The sequence below is a fragment of the Erithacus rubecula genome, assembly GCF_903797595.1.
Source record: "Erithacus rubecula genome assembly, chromosome: 4".
NCBI lineage: Eukaryota > Metazoa > Chordata > Aves > Passeriformes > Muscicapidae > Erithacus > Erithacus rubecula.
The window spans coordinates 22,218,592-22,246,025 of NC_136686.1; the positions used below are offsets into that span (position 1 = coordinate 22,218,592).

General features: G+C 34.7%; 1 protein-coding gene across 1 annotated transcript in view; it reads left to right on the forward strand.

The window, feature by feature from the left end:
• OTOGL (otogelin like) overlaps positions 1-27,434 on the forward strand; it is a gene marked incomplete at its 5' end in the record, with an annotated part of 86,043 nt that overhangs the window by 51,879 nt on the left and 6,730 nt on the right. The window contains 26 exon segments of the mRNA XM_079303109.1: positions 397-564; positions 2,118-2,396; positions 3,022-3,139; positions 4,381-4,460; positions 5,345-5,614; positions 7,293-7,792; positions 7,794-8,153; positions 8,829-9,006; positions 9,901-10,043; positions 11,081-11,104; positions 11,240-11,332; positions 11,942-12,131; positions 14,331-14,545; positions 16,395-16,536; positions 16,884-17,069; positions 17,562-17,774; positions 18,602-18,706; positions 19,006-19,113; positions 19,383-19,484; positions 20,721-20,822; positions 20,911-20,951; positions 21,902-21,965; positions 22,907-23,085; positions 23,406-23,510; positions 24,313-24,432; positions 25,968-26,013. Of these exon segments, the coding sequence (XP_079159235.1) occupies positions 397-564; positions 2,118-2,396; positions 3,022-3,139; positions 4,381-4,460; positions 5,345-5,614; positions 7,293-7,792; positions 7,794-8,153; positions 8,829-9,006; positions 9,901-10,043; positions 11,081-11,104; positions 11,240-11,332; positions 11,942-12,131; positions 14,331-14,545; positions 16,395-16,536; positions 16,884-17,069; positions 17,562-17,774; positions 18,602-18,706; positions 19,006-19,113; positions 19,383-19,484; positions 20,721-20,822; positions 20,911-20,951; positions 21,902-21,965; positions 22,907-23,085; positions 23,406-23,510; positions 24,313-24,432; positions 25,968-26,013 (4,131 nt within the window).

A 27,434-nucleotide genomic window follows, 5' to 3' on the forward strand; every position in this document is an offset into this window, starting at 1 on the left:
TTCTGGGACTGCATTGCATAGGGTTCATCTAGATGTTGGTCAGATGATGTTGAAGAATTTTGGCTTTTTCATCACTTTTCTTGTAATTGTTTTCTTTGGTTTCCTTTTCTTTTTCCTTATTTCTCTATAGACAAAACTCAAACCAAAGCATGATTTAACTGTCTTTATCTCCACTCCACTTATGAGCTTTTTCCAGTTCTTAAGAACTTATTCTTTTGTGAGGTGTGGGGTGAGTGGCCAGGTATGTGGTGCTTAGCTGCCTGCCAGAGTTAAAGTCAAGGATAGAGCAATGGATGTTTCCACTACCAAGTGGAACCAAGTGGAACATTAAGACTTAAGCTTTTTATATTATTCAATGAAATTTTTTCTTTTTCTGTATGATTTTTCTTCCCTTAGGTCTTGGTGAAGGACCCTATATTTTGGCAAGTTTTGGAGTGAATGACACAATCATAGGGGCTAATGTATCCAGCAGAAGGATATTTCCCCTGCCCAGAACTGGAGCACATGGAAACATAATTTTCAGTTTCATGATAACTCCAGGTCTTTTCAAGGATAAAGATTTATGTAAGTGTTCTCAGCAGTTTGGCTAATGCTGAGATATACATCTCAAACTCTATGAATGATTTTTGCTGCATCTTCTAAATGTCATGATGTACTCTAGATATTTTTAGTTGTTGGAATAAGTGGCCGATTTCAAAATGAAGGAGGCATTTAAATTTTAATTTTTTTTTAATATTAGAAAACCTCCCTTCCAGCTTTAAAGTTGACTTTTAAAATATTATTTTAGAAACATTGCAAAATACAAGTGAATAGAATAACTTTGTGAAAACTCCAATTAGTTTGTATAACTGGAAACTGGTGAATTTTACACCAGTATCTAACAAATATCAACACTGAAGGTCAATGCAGGATATTTTTGTCTCCAGTAAAATTGGTTCTGCTTTATGTTTTCACCTTATTTGTTGCTTTTCCTGACCTAGAAAATGTGCAACTCAGAATGATCAACGTATTTCTGCATTGTTAATAAGCAACATCTCTGTGCAATGTAGAAGGTAGTTTCTTAGGGAACAGCTAATCCTAAGCTCTACATTTTACTTATCAGAGACTTACCCAAACTCTGCAACAAAAATAAACATGTTTAAATATTTTTCCTTCTGTATCTATTTTTCTTTCTTCACATGTGAAAATTGTGCCAACTAAATCAATAAATAATTTTCTCAAATATTTAATTTGTTGAAAAAATCACAAACCTTCAAAAATCAACTTAAAGAAGGGTTTTCTCCAACAAAAAAAATCAAACTATATTTACAAACATTTGAATATTTATTGCCTAGAGAAAATTATGTTTTTATATGTGATTTTGAAATGAAAAATGCATACAACAGAAGAGTTAATTCAGTCTTGTCAAATCCCTATGTAAAGTGGAAGTAAATAATTCATTATATCTGTGCAGTACACAGATGACTTTCATATGGAAATGAGGGATGAGATAGTATTCCTCTAGATTAAAGAACTTCAAGACTGTATTCAAGTTGAAAACCAAGAATGCAGTCAGTCCTCTTATAAATTATTACATTTTCAGATAATTTTTTCACTTTTGATTTGTGGCATGGGTAGAGCAAATAGAAGTCAAGTCTCTTATTTGGCCATAGATTTGTTTACTGTATTTTTGGATATGACTGCATATAAAAAACCCCTGACCTCAAAGTTCTTACAGTATGATATTAACTACTAGTGAAATTTTGGCACTGCTAAACTGTCAGACATTTGTACTAACTTGAGAAAAACTCTCAAGATATGCAAGTGCCAGTCTGAGACTGCTTAGGAATAATTTTTGAAGGTTAGTAGCAGTAGGCTGAGGGCAGTTTCAGTCTAACTGATAAGTTTCCTGGTGATTCTGGATTATATGATCATTTGAAGTCTCTTTTAGTCCCTGCACTGTATTTCCAACTCTCTTTTGTGCAACATTAAACTGATTTATTTTTGTGTGTGTGAAAAGCAGGTTTTAAAAGGAGCCACTTAACAGCCAATATATAGGATTTAATCTCAATTATAAGTTGTTTTCTGTGAAAATTTCACTTTTTTTTTTTTTTTTTTTTTTTTTTTTCCTGTGGAAGCTCTGTCTCTTGTTTCACTTGAATCTGCTGAAAGACCAAACTACTTTCTGTATGTACATGACAATGAAACTGTTGGGCTGGAGCAGTGGCAGGCAAGTGCCTTCTTTCAGAGACGAGCCACCTTCTTCCACCACCAGGGTCTCTGGAGCCCAGGGCTCAGTGCCTTCGAGCTGCACAATAAAAAAGGCTTTTTCATCATTCTCACCTCATCCCGTGTTAAAGTGGGAAAGTACGATGGTTCAGAAGAATTCAAACGTTTCAGTAGCTTTAGTATTGAAGGTAAATTTTTCATAATCCCCAGGGATAAACATTCTTTTTCTGCTTACCTTCAGAGCACTTCCTTTCTTGTATTTCACCAGCAATAGCAACAAATATTTTATCCTATTTTTAATTCCTCTCTGTCTTTATCTTCCATTCCATCTCAACATGCTATTATTTTCTAACTTCCAGAAAGGATAGTCACATTATCATTAAAGTACATTTTCATTGGCTTACTCTTTCAAAATGAAAGTGGCATATCACAAAATGATGTATGTTATTATCTCATTAGTAATCTACAGATATTTATTATTTTGAATGAATTGGGTAATTGTACTGCATCTGCAACCAACAGTGCCCTCACTATATTTAATTGATATTTTAGGTTCTGAAACAGAGTATATTGTAAAAATAAATAGTTGTTTTTATTGTCAAATCTTGAAGTGTATTTTAGCTTGAACAAATTTAAAATACTTGAAACTGCTCACCTGTTAGAAAGTTCTGAAAAATTGTCTATTTGTTTTTAATTTCTTCATTGTTTCATTTTTTAATTTATCTAAAAATATCAATGTATGTTATAGAAAAGACTGTAAATTTATTGTTTATTGACTAGCAAATCAATAAAAAACCCCTTTTTTTTTCTCAGAACTCAGTGCTTCTGTGCCTTACAGAAGAATGTGTGAATGGCGATATGAATCTTGTGCTAATCCTTGTTTTAAGACATGTAGTGATCCTGAAGGAATAGCATGTAAATTTCTTCCTCTGTAAGTAAAATTTGCCTCATTTTACTACTGTTTTTTTTTTTTTTTTTTTTTGTAATAAGCATACCATATATTTTCTGAAAATTACTGCTACTGCAGTATCCATTTAGTTTTACTATCTGGATTTCAATATCATTCTTATGAGACACTCTCACAAGTCATATGAAAACATTTGTACCAAGCCTCTCATTTCCCACAGTTTGTATTCCTATTTACATGTACTTTCCAACACAAGAATAAAAGGGTTTGTATTTAGCCCAGAGGATTAGCTTCTGGTAGTGGTTGAGTAGAAAGCTATTAAATTAAATGAAGGCTATTTCCTTCTATGGACTTGTAGTTGCATCCTAATCGAGCACACCATGATGCTGAAACAACTACATTTTTCTGGTCTTTGTGTGACAGAGATCAAAAATTGCAGGAATAGTAAGGGAGTAATACGCCCTCTCCTGTAAGAAGAGGGAGCTTCATACTGGCAGACGCCCATTGGCGTGAAGGGAGGGATTTCAGAAGGGTGATGTTGGCATGGAATTTAATAAATAGATTTCCTGTCTCCGTGGTTCTCCCCTGGCCTCTATGAAACCACAGTAAACTGAAAAGAAAAAAATCTAAAAGCTTAAGGCACAATGGGCTGGAAAAGAAAGGATATTTTATATTTCAGACTCCCTAGGCGTATGCAATTTATGATTAGTAATACTACTAAAATGACTATTTTTCTCCCTTGATATTCTTAGCTTTTTCCTTATAGGAACACTAGTTGTTAATTGTCATCATTTTCTTATTGAAAAGTCCCCCTAGAATGAAAAGACATGGAAATGTAGTGATTTGTTTGCATTCTCCTGTGTTGAAAGGACACAAGGAAAAGGTTTTATGGAGTCGATCTAAATATTTTAATATCTCAACTGAACTTATCTGGATAAAACAAAAGTCTTGTAGACAAATTCATCATTCTGTGAAAAACCTTTCTCTTTAGGGATCTAAACTTCCACTTGGTTGTGGAAGCAGAATGGTCCAAAGCTATCATGTTCATTAGCCTAGGCAAATAATTATTGACAGTTTAGAAATAGAATTATGCTGCTCAATAACTTTTTGACCTTGAAATGCCTCAAAATTATATGATCATAATTTCATTGGAAAGTTTTCAGAACTCTGATAAGGCATTCTAATGGTTTGTTTAGACAAAGTAAAATAATTTAAAATAAACTTATACTTCCACTGTATAAAAATGACTATGCAATATTTTAAAGGGTTGAAGGATGCATGCCATACTGTCCCCAAAACATGATCCTTGATGAGGTCACACTGAGATGTGTTTATCCAGAAGACTGTAAGTATCCTTTATTATGTTGATCTACTCTTATAAATTGCTCCAGAGATTCTAGGAAAGGATTAATAAAATGTAATTTTTAAAATTTAAATGCTTTCTTAGAGAAATTTCTGTTGAAGATTGTCTCTATGGAACATAGACTATTCCCAGTCATCCAAAATATAACTTCTGCATTCAAGCGAGTTATATTTTGAGTTGAATTCTCATATTTCTCTAATAGTGGGTTATATATATAAAACCTTTTGTGATTACGTTATACTCAGAGTAACTATTTTTGATATATAATGCCTTTGTAAGGGAGAGACCCCAAATGAAAGAAATACACCTGTGGCAAAAGGTTCAGTCTTGTCAGAGGATGACACAGCACTAAAAAATTCTGTTCATCTATTTCATAATTTCTGCTGTGTAAAGATACCACATTCTTGCTTATTTTGTGGGATAAAATATTGTTTTAACATTAAAATTTAATTTTAATACTATATCTTATTTTATTGTACAAATTTTAAATTAAATACATTATGCTTGATATTTGCTAGTACAAAGTTATCTAGTATACTGTCTTCTAAGCATGTAATGCACTTATTTCAAATATTTTAATATTTTGTGTTTATTGAATTTTCCATGGAATTGCCTTGTTACTTCAGAGCTGCCCTGAAAAAATAAAGTTTTTCACCAATAATATAAAAAACCCAACCTACTTCAAGTGCAGAGAAAATAGAAAACATTTTGAATCAGCAGAGTTCCTCAAAGTCATCAAATGACCTGGAACCATTGGCAAGATCTAATTTGCTAATATTTAAATGGGATTTGATTAGAGGTAGATTTGCTATTTTTCTTGCATCGTATCCCATAAAAGACAGTTAAACACACATTTTTCCTTTTAGGCATACCTGTGACACCTACAGAATCAGAAATTGGACTGAAACCTTCACTATTCATCTCCCACATGGGTGCTACCACAGAGAGATTTCCTGAGACAACTCCTGTATTTGTTACTTCAGGGAATAAATCAACTTTCATCGGTGTGACAGACAACATAACCATGAATGCAAACACAGCTTCAAGGGGAATGAATATGTCTGCACAGTCCGTTACAGACTTTTATTCATTGGAAGCATCTAATGAAGCCACCTATTCAACATTTCCATTACCAAGTACAGTGGAGCCTTCTGATGTACTTCACAGCACAGCCAGCCCTACTGTCCTTTCCAAACCCATCCCTTCAACAGATTTTCCAATTCTTCAAGCCTCATCAGTCACATCACATACTGCCTTCTCTAATGCATCTATAACTTTACCCATTACAATAACAACTCAAACAACCCGGCTCAGTGCAAGTCCTATTCCAGCACATTCTTCATTGTTAACACCCACTTCCCTAGTGGTAGTTCCATTTTCACTTGAAACATCTCAGCTAGAAACAGTTCAACCTTCCTCACCACTAACTACTTTAGCCTCCAAGATATCTTTTGTCTCTTCTGAGCTGCCTGCAGGGATTGGGAAGAGTAGGAGTCCTTCAGTAAGTCATTCTAAGGAAGAAGAAATACACTCTGAAGTGTCTTTGTCTGCTTTGCGGGCTGACGGAGAAACTTTCACAAGACCTGTATTTCTTCTAGGTCCACGACTGACACTAAGCACATCTACTTCTCCTATATCTACTTTGTCTGCTAGAACTAGGTCTGGCATTAGTCAAACTGCAGGTTACCCAGCACCCATTTCTGTACTGACTTCAACTGCTCCTCAAATTCCTGTAACTACTAGATTTTCTAGCTCTGAGGCAAGTGTTTCTCAATTAGTCACAGTTTCATATTTCCAAACAGCAAAACCCTTGTCTAAAACTTCTCTGATATCATTAAGTGCTAGTTCTTCAATCAGTTTTTCTCCAAAGCCATTTTCACCTTCAGTGCAAACTTCAATGACTGTTCCTGAGCAGACATCTCCATTAAAAAAGAGCAGTATTTCTGCTGCTCTACCAATAATTACTGTATCTTCACCTCAAGTTTTTTCTCAAATCCCTAAAACCACTTCTTTAAGTTCTTTTGCAACACTCACAGTGTCTACACCAGTGCCTTCTCTGATTACCTCCCTGGAGCCCAAAGCATTGACAGGTGCCACTGTTGCCTCCAGAAGTTTTTATACAGCAACTTCTGGTGCTTCCACTCCTCTAGTCAATTCAACAATCTTTGATAGGTCTGTAGTAAGCAAAGCCTCCACAGAAAATAAGCATATAATGCACACTGATTTATTTTCATTGTCATCCATTTCTAAAAAGCCAATGAAATCCATTATATCTACAACCTTCCCTCTCAAGACATTGGTATTACCTATAAATGCTACATCAATAACCACTTCAGAGCTTACGGAGTACCCAAAAAGTTCAGATACAGAATTGAAAACTCACCCTGTGGCTCAAAGTTCAGGTACTTTCATTTCCAAAGATCCTTCTTTTACAAGGTCATTATCTTTATTTGCAACTATGTTACCAACATCAGTACCATCTTATGTGACATCTCAGACTACAAGTTCTTCATTGATTCCCATAGTCAGTAGCACATCATCACTAATACAAAATGTAAGTGCTACCCAAGCATCAATTTCATCTCTAGATACCCAAGGAACTTCAAAAATTCCAATTATAGACCTAGCAACTTCTGTGGATTTTTCTAAATTCACTTTAAAAGTTAATCTCTACCAACTTTTCAGCAGCACTAAAAACATCCACTGTAATGCCCTCTTTACTAATGCCTACAGCCTCTGAAATCACTTAAAAATGCCAGCCCTCTATGCCTTCACCTTCTCCTAAGCCCACTCATATTTTTAATGTTTCTCTAGGAAAACAGAGTTCTTCAGTAAGCACTTCAGAAGAAGATGGAACAATATCAGCCATACCAGCTGGAATCATCACTCAATCCACTACACCAATGATCATGAACACAACAGTGAATGCAACATCCTCAAAAGCACCTTATATTTTTGCAAAAATGCAACCTAATTCTTCAGCCAGTTTATTAGTTACTTCAGACACTACCCTAGCCTCTAGGATTACTACAAAAACCACTGATTCTTTTGTTGTCAATTTGGATTTTTATGTGGCTTCAGCTTCAGTTCCTACCACCATAGAAACACACAGATCTTTATTTACAACTGCAGTAACTCAAGCTTCACAGAGCACTAGAGAAACTCCAAATATTAATATAATGAAAACAACTGGTACTACAAGTCCATTATCACAGATTAAGAGTACCTCATACATAGCATCAGAAGTAAAATACACAACTTCATTTGAAAAACCCGTGGATATTTCAGAAGATGGTCAGACTTCAGATGAGCAAAAAAAATGCTACCAAGACAGAGACAACCACAACTGACAAATCTTCCCCACCTTATTTGCCAGTGTCTGCAGTTCAGAGTCTACTTTTTTTAAGAAATACAACCTCAATCAAAAATATCTCTGTTTCTGGAGTCCTGGATGTAACAACATCTAATAGGTCCAAAATCCCAACACAGAAACCCATTACACCTTATTTTAGTGTAACAGAGGCCACAGAGCTGCAGACCAGAGCTATAATAGATTTCTCTCATTCTAGTGGTGAAATGGCTCTGTCTTCCTCTTCAGGAACGACTGCTGCAGCTGACAAGGCTTACTTTGGCACGATGATGCATGCACTGGTATCTACATCTGCTGAGTGTGTGGTATGATCACTCTTACTTTCTCCTGTATGTTATAATATATATTGCTTTTCGGTCCATTCTGTTATTCTACATATGCGATACCAGAGATTTAAAATAGTTCCTATTTTTATTTAATTTACTTGTTCTAATATTCTCGGTTATTCTTAGAGGATAGTTTTGTTGCTGCTCTTACACTGCCCTGGTATATTCTGCCACTTGGATGTATTGCTCTGAAAGGCTTTAAATCTATGTGAGTTTTCTAGATAGCTAAATATATTTCTGAGCTGCAGAAAAATTAATAATGCTTGGAATTTTGATGTTTCTACATAATCTTACCCTGGCTTTCCTTTTTACACTTGTTTCTTTGTCATAGTGTTTAAAATGGGAATGCATGATTTTGTGTTTCTTAAAATGCTTCAGATTATAACTGATTACAATTTGTACCCTCAATGCATAATTCTTTACATAGGGTGTTCCACTAAAGCTTGATGGAACAGAAAGGGTGTGTCTGGATGGACATGTATCACTGTCACTGGTTACAACCACACAAATGCAAGTCATTCCAAAATAACTGATGAGGGGCAGGTAGATGTGCTGTTTCTGTCTCAGAGCTGGGGAATGGACAAGTAATCACTTGGACTTCATAAAGTCAGTGAAGTGAAAGTTGACTCTGGTTGTTTCTTCCTTATATGACAGCCAAGATACCTCGAACCTGTTGATAAATGCAGCCAGTATGTATGTGTTAATATGGGTTGGATGTTATACAATCTTTCAAGGAACTGCCCTAAGGATGTGCAGAAGCCAGATTGTGGTTTTCGAGGAATGCCTGTTCAAGTTAACACTGATAGCTGTTGTCCAGAATGGGAATGTCCCTGTAAGTCACTCTTTTATTTTAAAATAAAATATGGAGCCTTGATCTGTAAATATCAAGTAATATATTAAATCATTATTACAATGGGAATATGAGGTTAAATGCTGGAATGAATTAAAAAGAGCTATTCATTAGCAAAGCAGAATTAAATATGCTGAACATTTTGGTACCTTTGAATTGACATCCTGGAGAATCTTTTTTTTTTTTTTTCAATGAAAACATTGAAATGGCATCTTCAGCCTGAAAACCAATACTTTTCAGCTGAGACTTCAGAATTTTTATGAGTAGAAATGCTAAGATTTTAACATTTTATGAAGAAAAATAAATTAAATACTAACTTCTGAAAGACAGAACCCTCATATTTCGTTTAGCTCTAATTGCAGTTTTTATTCTTGCTTATAAACTGCAGAAACTGGTGGATGAACCTGCCAAGGGAACAAAAAGGCTAAAGAGTAGTCATACTTAAAACCTTGCAACATCAATGAAACCAATGTTGCCCTTTGTCTTTTTTCCAAGTTAAGACATATAAGTCCCTTGTCAGTATCTCAAATATATATATATATGCATATATTTTGCAGATTCATTGCTTGCAAATTTAAGTAAAAATTTTCAGTAATTTAAGCATTCTCCCCTACCCTGAGCACACAGAAGCAGGTTTAGGTATTTCCATTAAGTAACCTAAATTCTTACTTCAGCTTGTGGTTCAATATATTGTCTGCAGAACAAGGTCATCTATCTATCTATCTATCTATCTATCTATCTATCTATCTATCTATCTATCTATCTATCTATCTATCTATGTATATGCAAAAGCAAATAATGGTAGAATTGAAAGTTTTTAGAAATGCCCTGTATTCAGTTTTGTGGTAACCTCATTAAATGACAGTTCTTTTTTAGGTCAGTGTTCTGTACTGTCTGAACTGAGTGTTATAACATTTGATGGAAACAACATTGCCCTCTGTAATATGGCTTCCTATGTCTTAGTCAAGCTACCAGGAGAAATTATTGTTGCTCATATTGAAAAATGTCCTGCTAATCAGGTAAGGTTCTTGCATTTATGCAATAATTACAATTGTTCCTTGAATTTTTGTGTTATAGCTTTGAAATTCTGCAAAAAAAAGTCAGTTAAAACTTATACAAAAAAAACCACATTCAATCAAAAATGCCAAGTAATTTAATTTTCAAGAGGCATACATAATAATGCTGTCTAGATAAAAGAATTTTATAGTAGTAACAATAGTAATTGTTGTGTTATAAGGAAATTCAAATGTAGGTTCCTTTTAAATTATCAGAGGTGACATAACTTCTCAATATGTATGTCTCCTTTCAGGATCTCCACAGGGAAGTGTTCTTGTAACTTTGAATTTACAGTTTACAATATGGTCAAAGTAGTAAAATATTTTTAAAAGTCACAAAATGTATTTTGTAGTTATTTTAGGAAATTATTAATGACTTTATGATGAGTTGTCCTTTGTAGTTGTCTAACTCTCTGCATTGTCTAAAGAGGGGATCCAACCACTTTATTTTTAGATTGCCAGTTTAGGTCAGGTCAGTCTCATCCTTAGAGTCTGTGCATATATTTCCTAATTTATGCAGGCCTTGAGCAACTGGAGAGTCATCTTCAGTTTTTGGATAAAACAGTCAGTGATGAGGGGCTTCAACAGGCTCCTTTCCTTCCTGTCTCTTGCTTGCTCTCAAAGGGCAGCTGTACACTTGAACTTTAAGACTGTTAAAGGCAAAGTCTTACATTGTTTCAGATGTTTTCTATTAAATTGTTCTCTCATTTCCTGGTTGCAGTCTAGAGGTGGGAATGCAGAACACATATGCAGATGAGCTTTAGAAGTCTGTAGTTTTAGTTCTTTAAGAAATAGAATTTGAAAGGACCTTTCAGCATATGTACTGAATTAGCTGGAAATTGTGTATTTTTTATTATTTATAATAAATATGTGCAATGAGTTTAACTATTTATCTAATTGTAGAAGAGCATTAAAGACAAAGAAAATAGTAATTTATTTTTGCTAAATAAAAATGCTGCTGATTATTATTGCACTTCTAATTTATTTTTAATGTTTTCCAGAGTGCAAATTCAATAAGAAAACTAGTAAGTACTCGCTTATTTTGCTGATTTTAAAATGCATTATTATTATTTAAAAAAATAATATAAAAATTACAATAGCACTGGCACAGAATTAGAAAAATAATAGTAACTAAGTTTTCTTGTCACTTTTCTTTCAAGGTGCCACCTGCAAACACTTCAGGGCTCTGTTTTAAGAAATTAAATGTCACAACACACACTTGTCAAGTACTTATCAATCGTTTAGCAAGAAAAGTAAGTATATATCAACAGCATGTGAACTCTTACAAATAGCTTGGAAATTTATTCTGTTGTAGAATGTGGTAAATCAGATTTAAAATAAAACACTACAGGATTAGGATTACTTTCGCAGGTCAGGTTCCCAATAATGGTATACTAGAAGCAAAACAATTTGCATTTCTGATACCATGCTTCACTTAAGTGCCATTTTTTCTAAAATGACACTTTAAAACTATTCTTTAATGAAGCTGCAAAAGCAGTTCTATACTTCCAGAAACCCTAGAATCCTCGAAGTGATAAATACTTCAGTTACTTTTCTTGTTAGTCGGTAAAAAGTCAGAACAGATGACTTTGAGTAACTGGAATGAGGTTTTGTTTCATCATACAATATGTAATAAATAAGATTTATTCTTTCCCTAATTAGAAAAGATTTTTTCTCCTTATGCCTGCTTCATTTGCAGTTTTTGGAAGTGGCACGGGTGGGAAGGTCTCTAATTTAAGCACTGCGACTGTTATATGTGGTAGAGGCTATGAAAAAAAGTCTTTTGCTATGAAATAGAAATACATATAAAATGCATCATTGCAATCTGGCTTTACCTCTAAAATGTGTTTGGTTTATTTTAGGTAGTCGTGGATTCTGTAATTCAACAATTGCCATTTTCAAAAGATGGACTGAGTATTCAGGATACTGGTGCAATGTACGTGGTTAATACCCCAGCTGGCATTAGCATCAAGTGGGCTCATGTTACAGGCATCATAGATATACAGTATGGATTACATTTTAACACAACGAGGAAGACAGAAGGACTTTGTGGTGAGGCTACAGTGGCAATTTTTTTCTTATTGATTAACTTCCCAATTGGAATTTGCAACTGCCTTTTGTGTCTGTGACCAGCTGTCCCTATAGGTCTCGTTGTGACCCTCATTAACTATGCTGACAATCCTATGAGAGAGCCTGTGAAATACTATTAATTAAGAATAAATTAATCGTTCTGTTTGCGAACACTGTGTGCTTTTAAATAATAAAGTACTTTGCAGAACAAGTAGAGATCAGCACATTGTATCTAAATAACTTTTAAAAAAATTACTTATTTCTTTTACTTTTTCTGCCTGCTTTAAGAGTTTTGCTGAAACCAAGTAAAGAAAAAGAAAATTTTCAGTGAAGAAGTGGCTGCTAAAGAAGTTTAGGTAGTGATATTTCAATGGTTATGGATATAAGAATAACTGTCTGATATTAGCAGTGGCAGCTTATTGCTATAAAAATGCTGACAAAAGTTGTATCTTGGGAAGCGTCCAAGTCTTGTGAGGGCAGTGAATTAAGAATCTGAATTTAGACCTCTTGAGGCTGAGTCTAGGGTCCTAAGGTGTGCCAGGCTGTCTCAGTCTTGAATTACAATGATAGGAAATATAGCCTGTTTCAAGTTTCCATGGAGCCTTTTTATAACTTTGCCAGTACTGATAATATGGCAATGTGTAAGCAGGCAATTAACAAATACTATAATTTAATCATAAATGTTCATTTTCTAGTGTTTTTTAATTTTACATAGTCTACATATTGAAAAGGAAAATGAACTTATAAATGTTTAAACTGCTTTTAGTTTATAAGCAAAGAAATTAAGTATAAATATAAATAAATAAAGTCTTTAAAATAAATTGGTGTCTTCCACTTGAACAAATGGAAAGTTTTCCTAAATCTAGTGAGAGAAAGTGGAGACTGGCCCTGCATCTTTTCCCAATATCATACCATCTTCTCTATGCATGCTAAAGGAGTGAGACAAGATGAGGACAAATGTAGAAAGAATTATAGAATAGTTCCTCTTTGTGTCATGAGAAGATAAAAAGAGGAAGACTATGCAAGCAAATCCAAACTTATCTTAAAATGTTGCACTACCTGATATTTTGCAGTAAAGTCTGAAGTTTTTTCCAGGGCTTCTTTCTTGTCTTCTGCTGTTTGTTCCTATCTGGGATTCTGCAATCCTCTTCCTCTCATACTAGAAAAAGTTATGGGACTATGTGGTGAATTTGCTTTATTTTTAAAGCTGCATTGATTCTGCTGTTCTTAGCATGGCCTTAAAAATTCTAATGCCTGCAGTATGTGATCTGCAGCAAGAAGCAGAAGAGTTAAGAATACTGGAAAGTGATGCTACTGTAAAATGCTACTTATTAAAATGCAATCTTCTGTATTTCTCCATGCTGTTTAAAGAATAATTGTCTGCCACACCAAGCTAGTCCAGTTCTAACAAAGGACCCTTGAGAGTCTCAGACTGCAGGGATGAAAACACAAGGGCAAGGCCTTAGGGTGTGCTTCACAGTACAGATGGAAAGTGAAAACAAGAGAGGAATCTTGCCTGAGCGTATGAAGATTAAAGTTTTGGCATTATTCACTTGTTATGTGCTTAAATAGATCATGTGTTTTAATTGACGAATCAATAGGATAATGAATTCAGGTAGACAATGAATGCCAGGGATCTGGGAAGGTTGTTTTTTATAGTGGTTTTATATTAATAATGGGAGTGAGAGCAATATTTTCTCTAGATAAAGCAATTTGTTCATCAAAATATTCTTTTCATAACTTCTTGCCCTTAGAATGTTCCAATAAATCTCAATACAATGCGAAATCATCAGTGATGAACAATTAATTTCAAAACCATCTACTATTACTCCCAAGGAGCTGCCATTCAGTAGAATGAGATCAGGATCTATTGCCCTGTCAGTGAATTTGATACGCTCATGAGAACATTTTGGTAGCAGTTTTTCTCAAAAGTTGCTTGTTGTGAAAGGTAAAATAACTTGTATTGTATGATCCACTTGTTTTACTAAGACATTGACCTGAGAACTAAAATAACAAGCAAGAAGTTGGAACTACAATGGACATACAGCTGCTTCAATTTGAAATTCAGGTGACTAAGTTTCATAGGTCAGCCTGATGCAGTGTTAATCATAACATATCAAGTGCACTCTTCTTTTCCATTTATGGCATGTTTGTGCTTTGAATATGATTCTCTGTCTCCAGGGGTGTGTAATGGAGATCCTAGTGATGACCTGAAAATGCAAAACATGACCATAATTACAAATATGGAGGAAATTGAAATGTTCATAAAGAGTTGGGAAATTGAGAAATCACTTGATGTAACAACCAGGAGGCCAATAAGAAACTGTACTGAAGATAACTGCACATACTGTATGGAACTGTTAAACAGAAGCATTTTCATTCCTTGTCACAAGAAAGTGAGTATGAAGATCAGAAAAATTGCAGGACCAAATAAAATAATAGTTTTGTAATCAAGAAAAGAGGGACTGATAGATGCACATTTTTCATGTTTTTGCTTATTTTTATGATTTGACAATGGAATGGGTGATTTAATACCCCTGTCATGTTGTCCATTGTAAACACACATCCATATTGATCGCTGTGCTATTATGCTGTTTTTTGAAATTACTTAATGGACATTTCTCAAAGAAGAGACACTGGATCATCTTGCCAAGATAAACACGTTCCAGAGATGTTATTTTTATTAAATGCTTGACATGGATCACTAGAACAGAAAGCCTCATGCTTCTGCTGCTCACAACAGCAATTCATGCAGTTGCAGACTTATTGGACTAAAGAAATTTCCAGTTAAAAATTTTTGACATAGTCAGTATTATGTTGAAAATTTTGTAGCATTTCTTACAGAAGTCATTATAATTGCTTTCTACAAATTGCACTTTCTAATGGAGATATGGCAATAGCATGCAGCTATAGAGGTGGGTAGACCTCTAAAGGCCACTAGAGGTGTGTAGTGCAGCACAGCTACTTTCCAGAATAGAAAATGAGGAATCCCCAAATCTCTGAGGTCTGACTTTCCTGACTTAATTAAAAATAAAAAGGATTAATTTCTTTCTGAGAGATAGATGTGTTCAGATTCCTAATTCACTTCTTCTTGCTCTCCTTTTCCACCCTTTTTCTTTATTGTGTTATGCTTTGATTTTCATCACAGGCAAATGTTGTTAAAAGTACTGCACACATATGAGTCCCTTCTTTCAACTTCCTAAGACCTCTCCTCACTTTCCTGAGGTAGAAAGAAATGCAGGGAATTCTGAAAGGAAGAAACTAAAGCAGTTTCTTTTATATAAAAAAATTAATATATATTTGTCACAGAAACTCAGTGGGAGGGAGCAGTGGTAAGCAGTTCAGAAACAAGAAGATAGAGCAGCACCAGTGAATAGTAGGATGCTTTGCACAATTGTTTTGACATTTCTTATTTTATAATAATTTAAGGAAATCTGAGGATTCATAATACCTACTCCATGTATGTTCCCGGGAGAACTCCAATAGTGCATCTTTTCCTGGTTTATAGCAAAAGCTGATATATCATCAATAATTTCAAATGGATGGTTCATCCTTTATGAAATTTGCTTTCTTTCATATACATGATGGTGGCAGGGCCAGAATGGATGGAGTGTATTGTGCCCTTGGTGGCATGAAGCAGCTGGTCAAGGATAGATAACAGGGTCATCACTGTGATGAACTTGGCAGAACTGAGAGACTGCTTGAAGATTTGCTGAAACCACAGGGAGAATTCAGCTGCAACACAGAAGCGAAGAGGCAGAATAGAACAAAATCTTTCTTTTACATCTTTTACATCTTATACTTTTACACCTTATAGCAAATTTATGCAAACAGACCCAACAGAAATAGCATAGATTGTACAACCTGCATTTAGGCTCAGTAAAATAGACTATCAGGTCCTACAGACACAGAAACAGAGTAATAAGTAATTAATTCACAGCAGGATTGTATGGAAGATATAGCAGCCATGTTTAGCTGAGATTGTTCACTTTTAGTTGACAGGGCTGAAAAGTTCTATAAAGTATTGTGACAGTCTCATTACAACTGCATTCTCTGTCTACTGATCACATAAAAAATTCTGGCAGTTTAAGTTTTGCAGAATGAGTGTTCTGACAAAAAATATACTTTTAAATTTAGACACTGCTAGTGCTTTTCCCTCCTTGTGGATGTATTATTTTTCTTAATTACTGATTTATTTTAGTTACAGGAAGTCCTTATACTTGTTACTTCCCAATTTTTTCCTAGGTGTCACCACAGGAATTTTGTGAGAAGATGTGGATCAACAGTACTAATTTTTGGAATTATGAGTGTGATGCACTTTCTGCATATGTGGCTTTATGCAACAAGCACAACATCTGCATTAAATGGAGGACACCTGATTACTGTTGTAAGCAGATAGCCTTATTCTGTATGCATATGTAGCTTAAGTGATGAGGTTTTTTAGTGACTAAGTGTTTAGTGATAAGTCAAAATATGTTTCTTTCTATCATTCTTGTAAGAAACATCTCATTTTATCATTACATTGCTAAATCAGGGTACAAGTTCTTAAGAAGAGAATACACCATTTAGTCATGAATGAATTTAAATCTCCATTGAATTAGCTGCTTACATAAAGTACTGTTAAAAGAATAAATGCCTGCTTTCTGTGCTAACTCACTTGTTATTACTACCTATTTAACCAATGAAATGCTGAAAGGATACAGAAGCTCTCAATATCTTTTTTATTCCTTGCAGCATTGACCTGTCCTGAGGGCAAAGAATACCAGCCTTGTGTGCAACCCTGTGAAGCCAAGACATGCTTGAATAAATGGTTCTATGAAGATTCACCCTGTTCCTATTTAAGAGAAGACTGTGTGTGTAGAAATGGTACCATTCTGCACAGAACAGACTCTGACCTCTGTATACCAGAAGAAAAATGTAGTAAGTACAGTAGGACAGAGTAGTTTTGCAGTTATATAGTATTAACCACAGTTATATTAGCAGATAAGAGATAAGGTGAAGTTCAGTGTCAGTCCTCAGTAAATGTGAATCTGGTAAAGGTCCCTTCAACAGGGCCTATCATTTTCTCAAGATACAGCAGTTTGGGCTTTCAATTAACCTGGCTTTAAGAACCAGCGCTGATGTGCCTCTGTTGGGGGGAAAGTGATGGTTGTTCTTCCATATGTCCCAAGCTTTCCTCCCTTGAGAACCTGGGAAGCAATAACATGGGCGGGTTTTGTCCCCTCACCCATTTTCACTTGTAGAAAAAAATTTGTTCCTTTCGGGCTTTTAAGGTCATCATCCTTTCTTGGGTTCTTTTATCATTATTTTTTTCATGTTATTATTTTATCATAATGCTCCACAGCCATATTATTTTATGCAATAATTTTGCTGTCTGCTTGTTGAAGGGATATATGTTTTTTTTTCTTCCAGCATGTACAGACAGTAAAGGACAACCCCGCTCTGCTGGGGAGATCTGGAATGGGTCCATGAGAGGATGCTGCATGTACAGCTGTTTAGAAAATGGAAGCATTATTGCTGTAGAACCTGAATGCAGTGAGGATCCACCACCAGTCTGTGAAAGAGAAGGGGAAGTTTTACTCCATGTCATTGAAGAGAGAGCTTGCTGTCCTAAGAAAGTTTGTGGTATGAACCATGTGTTTTCTGTAACAGAAGTATAAAAATAAGTGCTTCACACTCACAGACAGCTGACAAATATCAGAATCAAATTTTTTAGAATTTTTTCAAGTACTTGTGACTGGTTGGGTCAGCAATAATTCTTTAAAAGAATTATTAACTAAAATAAGTTTTTTCTTAGAAGTCCACCAGTTAAACAGAACTTCTGTTAAAAATTATTTTTTAAACTCTTGCATGGAATTTATTAATAAATTGATATATACTCAATGATAGAAGTACCTTGGTATTTGGAGACATCATCTTGCTTGCTTTTCTTTCTAGTGCTTTGATGTGATGAGCAGTATCCTCTGATCTACTGCTGCTTCCCAGAAGCTGTTTTTTGGTAGCAAATCACTGAATACTTATATTCTGCCTAGCCATGGTTTTTAAGAAAAATAATAAGCTTACTGCTCCTGAAACATTAAGCAAAGTATACTAATTTCTTCACAACATCTTCACGGAAAATGTGAACATATGGTCCAACTGTTATGGTGCTTTTGCTTATTAGATGCCTATGACAAATGTTATATTGTCAATTTGCTCAAGGAATATCAGTGGGACATCATAGCTGACTTCATGTATAGGGAGCACAGCAAGTAAATACCAGCTTTAAGAGGAGTATAACTAGTTGCTTTGATTGAGCTCAAAAGTCTACATGATGTTATGGAGTGAATTTTAAGCTGACTTGGGCTGCTCTTGTTTTATGGATCTCTGTATTAGATGGTATAAATAGCCTGAATTATAGGATTTGCAGTTATATCTGTTTAAAAACATTAAAATTGTTTTTTATCCCACAGAATGTAACATGTCATTGTGTGATGCCATTATTCCAACATGCAAACCCAATGAAAAATTAGTGGTTGGCTACCACCCCCTGTCCTGCTGTCCACAGTACCGATGTGGTAAGGAAAATACAAAACCACAGTTAGTGGAAAGTTTCCATACTTGTATTATATGTTGGAAGACAGTTTGCATTACAAGTTGTTTTGATTGTTAACAGAATGGGACACTGTAAATAGCACCAGGCAATGATACATGTTTTTTTTCAGTATTTTTTGTGTTTGTGTTTTGTGTTACTTCTGATTTGTAGTCAATTTGGGATATTTTATTTTACTTAGCATATGAAGAATATATTTTCTTTATTTTTTTCATTTTGTTTCAATGACTCCTTTTATAACAGTGCTCTTCTCACATCCTACAGAATGTGATCCTTCAGTTTGTTTTAATGCCTCCCAGCCCAACTGCAGAGAAGATCAATTTATTGTTGAAGCAAAACAGGAAGATCCCTGTTGTTTCTCTCATCTCTGTGGTAAGAAGCCTCTAATATTTTTATGGAGTGCTAAGGAATAGTCAAGTATTTACAAAAACAGTCTATAATCCTAAAAAAAATATTTCAAGGCTGGAATTCTTGGAGTGAGATTTCACTTTGTATAGCTTTTATATCCATAAAAATCTTTAAAAGTTCTGTTATCTGAGTGACAAATGAAGTTAGTGTATTAGATGGAATTCAGATGTGCTTACTTTTTAATATTTAAAACCTTGTACATGTCTGGTTTTTTTTCTTTTTTTTAAATTTAGTTTGTGAATCCTGTATTGAACCTGTTCCCTTGTGTAGTGAAGGGGAAATTCTCACTGTAGACCTTAACACCATCCACTACTGTTGTCCCCATTACTACTGCGGTGAGTGTAACTGTTGTGAGTTCAATATGCCATCAAATTCAGCAAAAATGACACACAGTGTGTATGTGTGCAGGGATTTGTTTAGGTTTGGCAGTTAGGGTGGGCTTCAAGTATAGACTAAGAGGTCCAAATGAGGGTGTAGAGGTATCAAATTTGACATAGATTCAAAGTTCTTGGTATGCCCAGGTGGTCTGACAAACCCAGCCAGTGGAGTCTGGAGAGGCTGTTTAGTTCACAGACAGAATATGGCTATCTTCACAGTGATCTAAATATTAATGTGGTAATGAATCCCATCCTTGGAGTATAAATACACAGTTGTTCATTTATTAAAACACATTTAATAAAACAGTTTCCATGTTGTTTTTCTTGTTCTACCATTCACTAATGTTTAGACAGTTGCTTTGCACTTCTAGTTCCTAGGGGAAGGAGTAGACCAAGGGTTTCAAATATGGCTGGGTTACTATTCAAATAATGAGCAGGCAGAAGAGAAATATTTGCAGTGTAACATAGTCCTTTTTGTAGCCTCATAAAACACATAAATTGTACTATACATTTTGAAGTAACATCTACAAGTATAACTGCTTAATTTAGAATAACTTATTTCCTATTGCAATCTTTCAGGTAATTTCAAATAATTAAATTGACTTCCAGTATGTTTGGAGTTTAGTAATTTTTAATTCAGTTGTTTCTGTAATTTGGTTTTTTTTCCTAGCAGTTTCACCCAGATGAAATTTTCTGCAAAGGCCTTTGGCATTTTTTTTTTTTTCCAGTTCTGGCAGGGAGATCTTAGTGCGTGGTCTTCTTTCATAGTCCCAGGAAGTCACTTCTGATAAGGGAGGCAATATTTTCTTATTAGCATCATATTTGGAGGGAGGGTGCTCACTGTTATCTTACAGAAGTGCACTTTATAGTACATTTCAAGTCCATGTTTCTCAAAGATTGGGGTTTAAATTGTCTTTGGTACTGGTTATAATCTTGAATAACTCTGAAGAATATTAAGAATATCGAATGATTCCTGTTTGATGTTCTCTGAAAATTTAAACATGTTCTAAGACAACTAAAATCACTTTTGAAAATCTTAGTTTAGTTTTTCATTCCAAGTATAATTCAGATGCTTAAGAAACACATTTATATAAAATAATTCTATTTTTAAAAAAAGTTTATCAAAAGTAATGTAATATGGGAAACATGAAGGAAAGCTGAGTAAATTCTCATATGTCTTTTCCCCTCATTTAGTTTGTGATGAAAATCTTTGTTCTGAGCCTCCTATTTGCACAGATGACATGACACCTGTGAAGGAAAAAATACTTGGGCAGTGCTGTCCGGAATGGCACTGTGGTAATTATTGCTTTATTCCTTAGACACAGCTGTTAACCAAAACTGTCAGTTAGCTAAGTGATTAACACAGTATTCTTTATCTCCTCAGAATGTAGCTGTGAAAATGCAACTATGCTGACCTGTAAATTGGTAAGTGGTGTCTTGTAAATATTGCTAGTAATGGTGTTGAACTGTCTTGTTCCTCCCTTTTACACTAATTTCAGTTAGTTATAAAAAGTGAACAGGGACAAGATGGGATTGTCTTCCAGCCCCAGCTCAAGCATGTAATTCTAAGTGTTTGTATAGTATTGTCAACTATTCCTTGGAGAGATTTTACTTTGTGTGTTGTAAAGTGGAAAAAGAAAAAAAGTCAAATGTAGTTAAATCCTGTTCAGTGTTGACATGAAGCAATATACTAGTAAGGCTTTCCACATAGATAATTCATATTTAAAAACATAATGAGGTGTGAACTATATGATTATGTGTATCATCTGAAGAAATGTGTTGTTTTGTTAATTATTTATGCTTTTGATTAAAGTTATTTAAATTTAATTTAGCTGATATGAGAAGTCATAAATATTTTGCTCTTCATATAGTTCGTCATAATAGGGACTGTGGTCTAGAAAACAATTGTGAGTGAATGTTCAACTGCCATTAATACCATAGTGACCATAGTGACTATATTTTCCTTATCCATTTTTCCTTATGTGCAGACAGCATAATGTAAATTCTATTAAGGAATTTTAGATTTAAGTAACTTTCACCTATCTTTCAGAAGAAAATTCCTAGGAAGCAATCTTTTGCTAATACATTTGTTATTGAAATAACTTTGTATCTCAGGAAAAAATGCTATTTATTGACTCTGCTATTTTATGTAGCCCTATAGAAATTGAAGTGCTGTTTTCTGTTTTAAGAGATAAATACACTGAATAACTCTGTATGTGCTACTGTTTCTCAAGTATATTGCAATTTTTCTCTTTTATACAACCAGGAGTGTAAGTGACAAAAGTAATATTTTACATTTTTAGAGAAAAATTGTCTGTTTAGCACTACATTTTAATTGTACATGAATTTGCAAACTTTTATCTTTCTATGCTCAGGGAGAAGTTAAAAAAATAGATAGCAGTGTTTCCAGTGATTGTGGATGCACTCACTACATTTGTGGTAATTTTTTCATATTCCTCATTGTTGTGTTTTAGTTTTTAGCTGAAAGGTTGTGCAAAGAAAGCAGAAATAGGGTATTTGTAACCTTCTTAAATATAAATACTCTTTTACCTTAGTTTGATGTGTGCCCATCTAGTTATGCAATGATACTCTCTTTCTGAATATGAATAGCAGGCTTTGCCTGCTAACCCATCCACTCTGTGTCAGTCCTGGCAGAGTGTGGGAGTGCTGTAGAACTGCCCATGCTTTCAGAGTCAGGTGCAGTCTTTCTGGTGAGAGGCAAGCAATACTCAGGCTGTGAATGGTAGCTGAGTGTGAGCAGGGCTGCTGCTCCTGGCCGGCTTCCAAAACGGGACGACATCTCAGACAGAGCAGCAGAGCTGTTTTCAGCTAGCACAAGAGGAGGTAGCCAGTCTTGAGATCAGAGCTCTGATCCCTTCCCTTGCTCACTCACCCATGTACAGTAGATTTCAGTTGCTCTGTGCATGGGGCTGCCTAGGCAAGCTGCAGTCCTGGCAGCAGCCCAGGCTAAAATGCCTCCGAGATCCAAGCCTTACAGTACAGCCTGAGCAGATTACTGGACCACAGGTATTGGCAGATAGAGTAGTTTAATTGACAGAAAGGCTACATTTTGTGATATGCAGAACAGCTGTTAAATATTAGAACACTTTCAAAATAAGAATAACAGGCTTTTTGTTTTTTCTTCCATAGTAGGAACACTATCAGTTTTAGCAGTTTTGCATTTTGTAGCATTTTCTAAACTGAATTATCATTCTCCAGCTTTTGTTTTGTAATTAAAACCACAAACCAATCAAGTCCAAAAGATAGAATACTTTTTCAGTGAATAGGAATTTGCCCTATTTTTGTCTTACCAGTGGTTCTGTTCATTTGTATGATGATTTTTTCCCCCCTCTGGTAACATTTATTTCTTTTGGTTTTAGAGAAGGATGATGTGTGCATCTTCCAAGAGGTCACAGTACTGAACCCTGGACAGTCAGTGATTCAGTACTTGGATGGAGACCTTTGTTACACTGTACAGTGTTTAGAAGAAAAAGATCAGAACACAGGGTATAATGCCATGCATTTCACAATGATGAATTGCTCCCAGCAATGTGAAGCTGTGAGTATTCTTAAAATACAGGAATGATGCAATTTGTGAGCACAACTACACATTAGGATTAAAATTTAAAAGTTTATGCTAGTCCTGTTTACTCAGCAAGAACTTGAAAACTTAGCAGTAATGATGTGCATCTTGTGCCTACACAGTTATTTTGAGAGGCAGTTTCTAGCAGCCTATATAAACATATCTTTCTTACTGTCCACCCATCCATCCATCCCTCCATTGTTTTCCTTGGTGTTTTTAGTTTCAGAAATCAAAGAATTTCCATATGATGTAGGTTTAAAAAGTACTAGTTTGTCTTTTCCTTTCTTTTTTCCCAGCATCAAGTATATATTCCTTCCTTCAGTCACCATACCTGTTGTGGTACATGCCAAAATGTGTCCTGCCCTTTTCATGCAGAGAATGGAACACAGATCGTGTATGAGGTATGTGCCTCTGAACAGAGATAGGAACTAACTCTAATGATACAATACACAGGAGTCTGACAGGTATTTCTTAGTTAACTCATGCTATCATCCTTGCTTCATACCTCCCTAGTGGTGGTTACATGCTTAGAGACTATTTATGATGTATGATTGGAAATGAGTGTGTATCTAGAGATCAGCCATTTCACACATGTAAATATCTTATTGCTTGTAATATTTTCTGCAAAGATATGGAAAAGTCATAATTTAAATTTTGGCCAGATATGTTGTTACTGCAGAGCAGGGTTCAAATTATAACTAAATTATGTATTGTGATTTAGATGTGTTGAGAGGTTCTGAGCCAACATCAGGACCTATGTCTCCCCATCCTCAGGGCCATTCTTCTCTTCATGAGGATTACTACAGAAAGGAAAAGTGCAAATTGAGTATCTTGAGTTCAGGATCTTGATGGTGTGTTCCAGCATCCACATACGCAGAAATTTAAATGTGGCCATGACTTGGTTCATACTTCCAATTGATTTCAGAGCAAAAGAAATGATTGAACTGGCACAGAGTCCTTTCATTCTGCAGTAGGACACCCATGCTCAGCAGCATGCTGGAGAGTAGAGCCATGGCTCCAGGGCGGAGTAGCCTCCATTAGAGGATGGCCTTTCCCTTTTGCCACCTATGGGTGGTCTGCAGCAGATTTTCCACTCCAGTAGATGCTACAGCATGAGGGCACTACTTCTATAGACATTTCTGGTTGAAGGTAAAGCTGAAGTGTTTTGGTTTTCCTACCAATGTCTTTATTTTATATCTTTAGGAAGGAAGCACCTGGACCTCCAACTGTACCAACTACAAATGTGTAAAAACTACTGCAGGGGCTATTGTACTGGGGTCAAGTGTTGTGTGCCCCCCATTTAATGACACTGAATGTACAAAGGTTTGTACTTTGGGTAAGATAAATGACAATAATTGGTCTGGAGTTTGGCTTACACTCCACAACGCATGCGAACTTCATGCACTTTCTTTAAATTAAAAAGTGGTAAGTAAAAACATGTAAATGAGCAATGTGCAGTTGTTTCCTATACTCCTGTTTTCTTTCAGACTGACAAAGAATCTGTGAGGAGTGTAAAAGTTTGGCTTGGGTTTTGTTGATGATTGCTTTTAGAATATTGTGGAATTGGAATCATGCTTGACATATCACTATATAAAGTGCTAATCACTATGTCTTACTTCTTGGAATAATACATTGCCAAGTTCATAGGACATACACAATAAATAAATCCAATCAATAAATAAAAAAGAGCTCCATATAAAAGTCAGCTACATTAAAAATTCCTTAAGATGTGCAAAGATTAGTGAGATGTCAGTATATATTATGTCTTAAACCAAAATTTGTGTAACATAGCAAAAAATATCCAGGGTATCTTCCTACATCATATATTAAAAAATATAAAGGTGCCATATCCATATAAACTTATTTGAAGAACATGAATTCTTCACAAAGATTGCATATTTGGTTACAGTTTAATTTCTGTTTTGATAATTCCCTAACTTTATAATACCTGTACAATTTTTCACTTGCAGTGCATCCTATATTTAATATGAGTTACAAATAATAATAAATGTATATGTAGAAAGGGTAAGTACCACTGCAGCCTTGACTACAGATTATATGTTTAGTACCAATCCTTCTTATCTCTTCCATTTGTTTAAAAGAGTTCCTATTTCTTCCAGTCCTGAAGAAGGTATTCTATTTAAAAATAATGCCTGTACTATGACTTAATGCTTGAGTTTCTTCCTTGAACCATTCTGACACCATTGATTAAGTTAAGATTTTAAAGAATGGAGCCCTAAAATTAACTCTCTAAATCAGTCTGACCTGTTTCTGAGAGATGCTGAGAATAGGCTTGACCCAGTAGTTGAGAAGAAAGCTTTTCTCATAGGCAGTTCAGGATAATTTGGAATATCTGAGTTTAAGTGCTCTTTTAAGAAGTTCTTGAACAACTTATTCAATGGTAAAAATATATGTTCTCATGAAAATATAGTAGCTGAAAAGTTTCTGTCTTTTTTCTGTTGTTGTCCTAAGCATTATATTCTGTAGTCTGCTTGATATGCAGATTTGGATAGGTTCAAACTATCCTAATAAATTCCCATTGTGGGGAAAGAGATGGTAGTAGATTATATAGAAAACATGCTTGTAGAAACCAAGTGACTTCTTCAAAGGAAACTAGATCAGATGTCAACTGAACACGACTGAACTTCTCAGCAATGATGAGTTCATTTTAATTTTAAAAGGCTGTAGAGAATTTGTGAAACAAGCCATCAGCTGATACATATCTGTGCAATTCTGTAGATTTTAGTGACACTAGTTTTTAATAGTTTGACATCTTTAAAATGTGGAATGTCTTGAGATACAATTCCCTTTGCATTGGGCCCAGACTTCTTTGCTATACTCTTCTTTTATTTTCCTAGAATGGAGGAATTGTGGAGACGTATAATGATGGCTGCTGCAAGACCTGTAAGTGATGAAGGCTGCAATATGTGCTAGTTTGGCTTTGGTTTTGAAGGGCTTATTTTTTAACCTCAGTTGCTGGGACATAAAGAGGGAAAAAGCATGCAGCTCCCCCTACAAATCACAAAATTATTGTAGTTACCTAACTACTCTTATTAAAAGATCTTGCTTAATTTGGCTGCTGACTTGGTGATTCTTAACATTATTGTTCTGGAGTATAAACAAATCTATCAAAATACAACCCATGGAAGATTAAAACTGTCTCAATTAAAACATTCTCTTTATCATTAAGTTGGCTCTCAAATAGCACCTATATGATCTTCACCTTAAAAGACAAGAATTTTTCCTCTTAAAAGTGATTCCTGATTCAATGACATTTTGCAATACATCTTCAAACTTATTATGGACCCTAAAAAGTATTCTCTAGGTCCAAAATACTGGAATGTTTTTTCTTAAATCACAATTGAGGAAAAATTAGAGTAATACTGATGATAGCAATGCTTATATAAAATCTACCTTTTATTATCTGGTAATACATTCACATTTTCTGCGTGTAACTCTAAACTGTAATTAAATATGACTCAAGCTGAAATAAAGGTTTCCTAATTTATGGAATTTTAAAAACTGATTGAAAACAAATTAGTTTTCTCTACAGTTTTGACTAGAAAAAAATACTATCTATATATATAATTATGTGTATTTATATATATATATAAACAAAGTTTCATAAAACTAGTTGTGTTTGTGTGAGCAAGGACATGTTCAACATTGCAGAAAATCTTAACCTCCTCTTTTGGCTTTTTTTGTGTTCAACATTAGAGTAAAAGCAAATTAGTCTTTGGAATTTTTGTATACAAACCTTTACTTAATATTATTAAATATCAGGTTGCAGACTTGTAACCATACATTGCATAGTTATTATATAAAGCTATTGAATGTAATTTGTAGAAATTAGGGGAAGTAGTGATATTTATAAAATACAGAACAATACCAAGTTTCCAAGCTATATGAGTCTTAGAAAGGAAACTGCAAATTTTGTTGTTCTATTGTAACCAAAACATGGAAAAAAGGTATTTTATTACAAAAGAAAATGGTTTTTTAAATTGAGAATTAATAAACTGGGTGGGAAAAAATATTCCTACCCCCCCCCTCCCCCCCCAAAAAAAATTGGCATTATTAATAAAATTAGTCTTAAAAATTATTGGCTGCTGGTTCTCTGTTGACCAGGAAAATTTATAATTTTGGCCATATTCTATGGCCTCAGGAAAGGCATTGTTATACTTCAGAAATACTTGCTGAGGTGGCTGCTAAAACCCTCAGATATCATTTATACAATTATATGCTAATTTATTTTTAACTAAAAGCATGTGCCCTGTGGTGAAGCAGTTGAGATGAATACTTACAAATAGAGCTTGCAACGTGTTGGG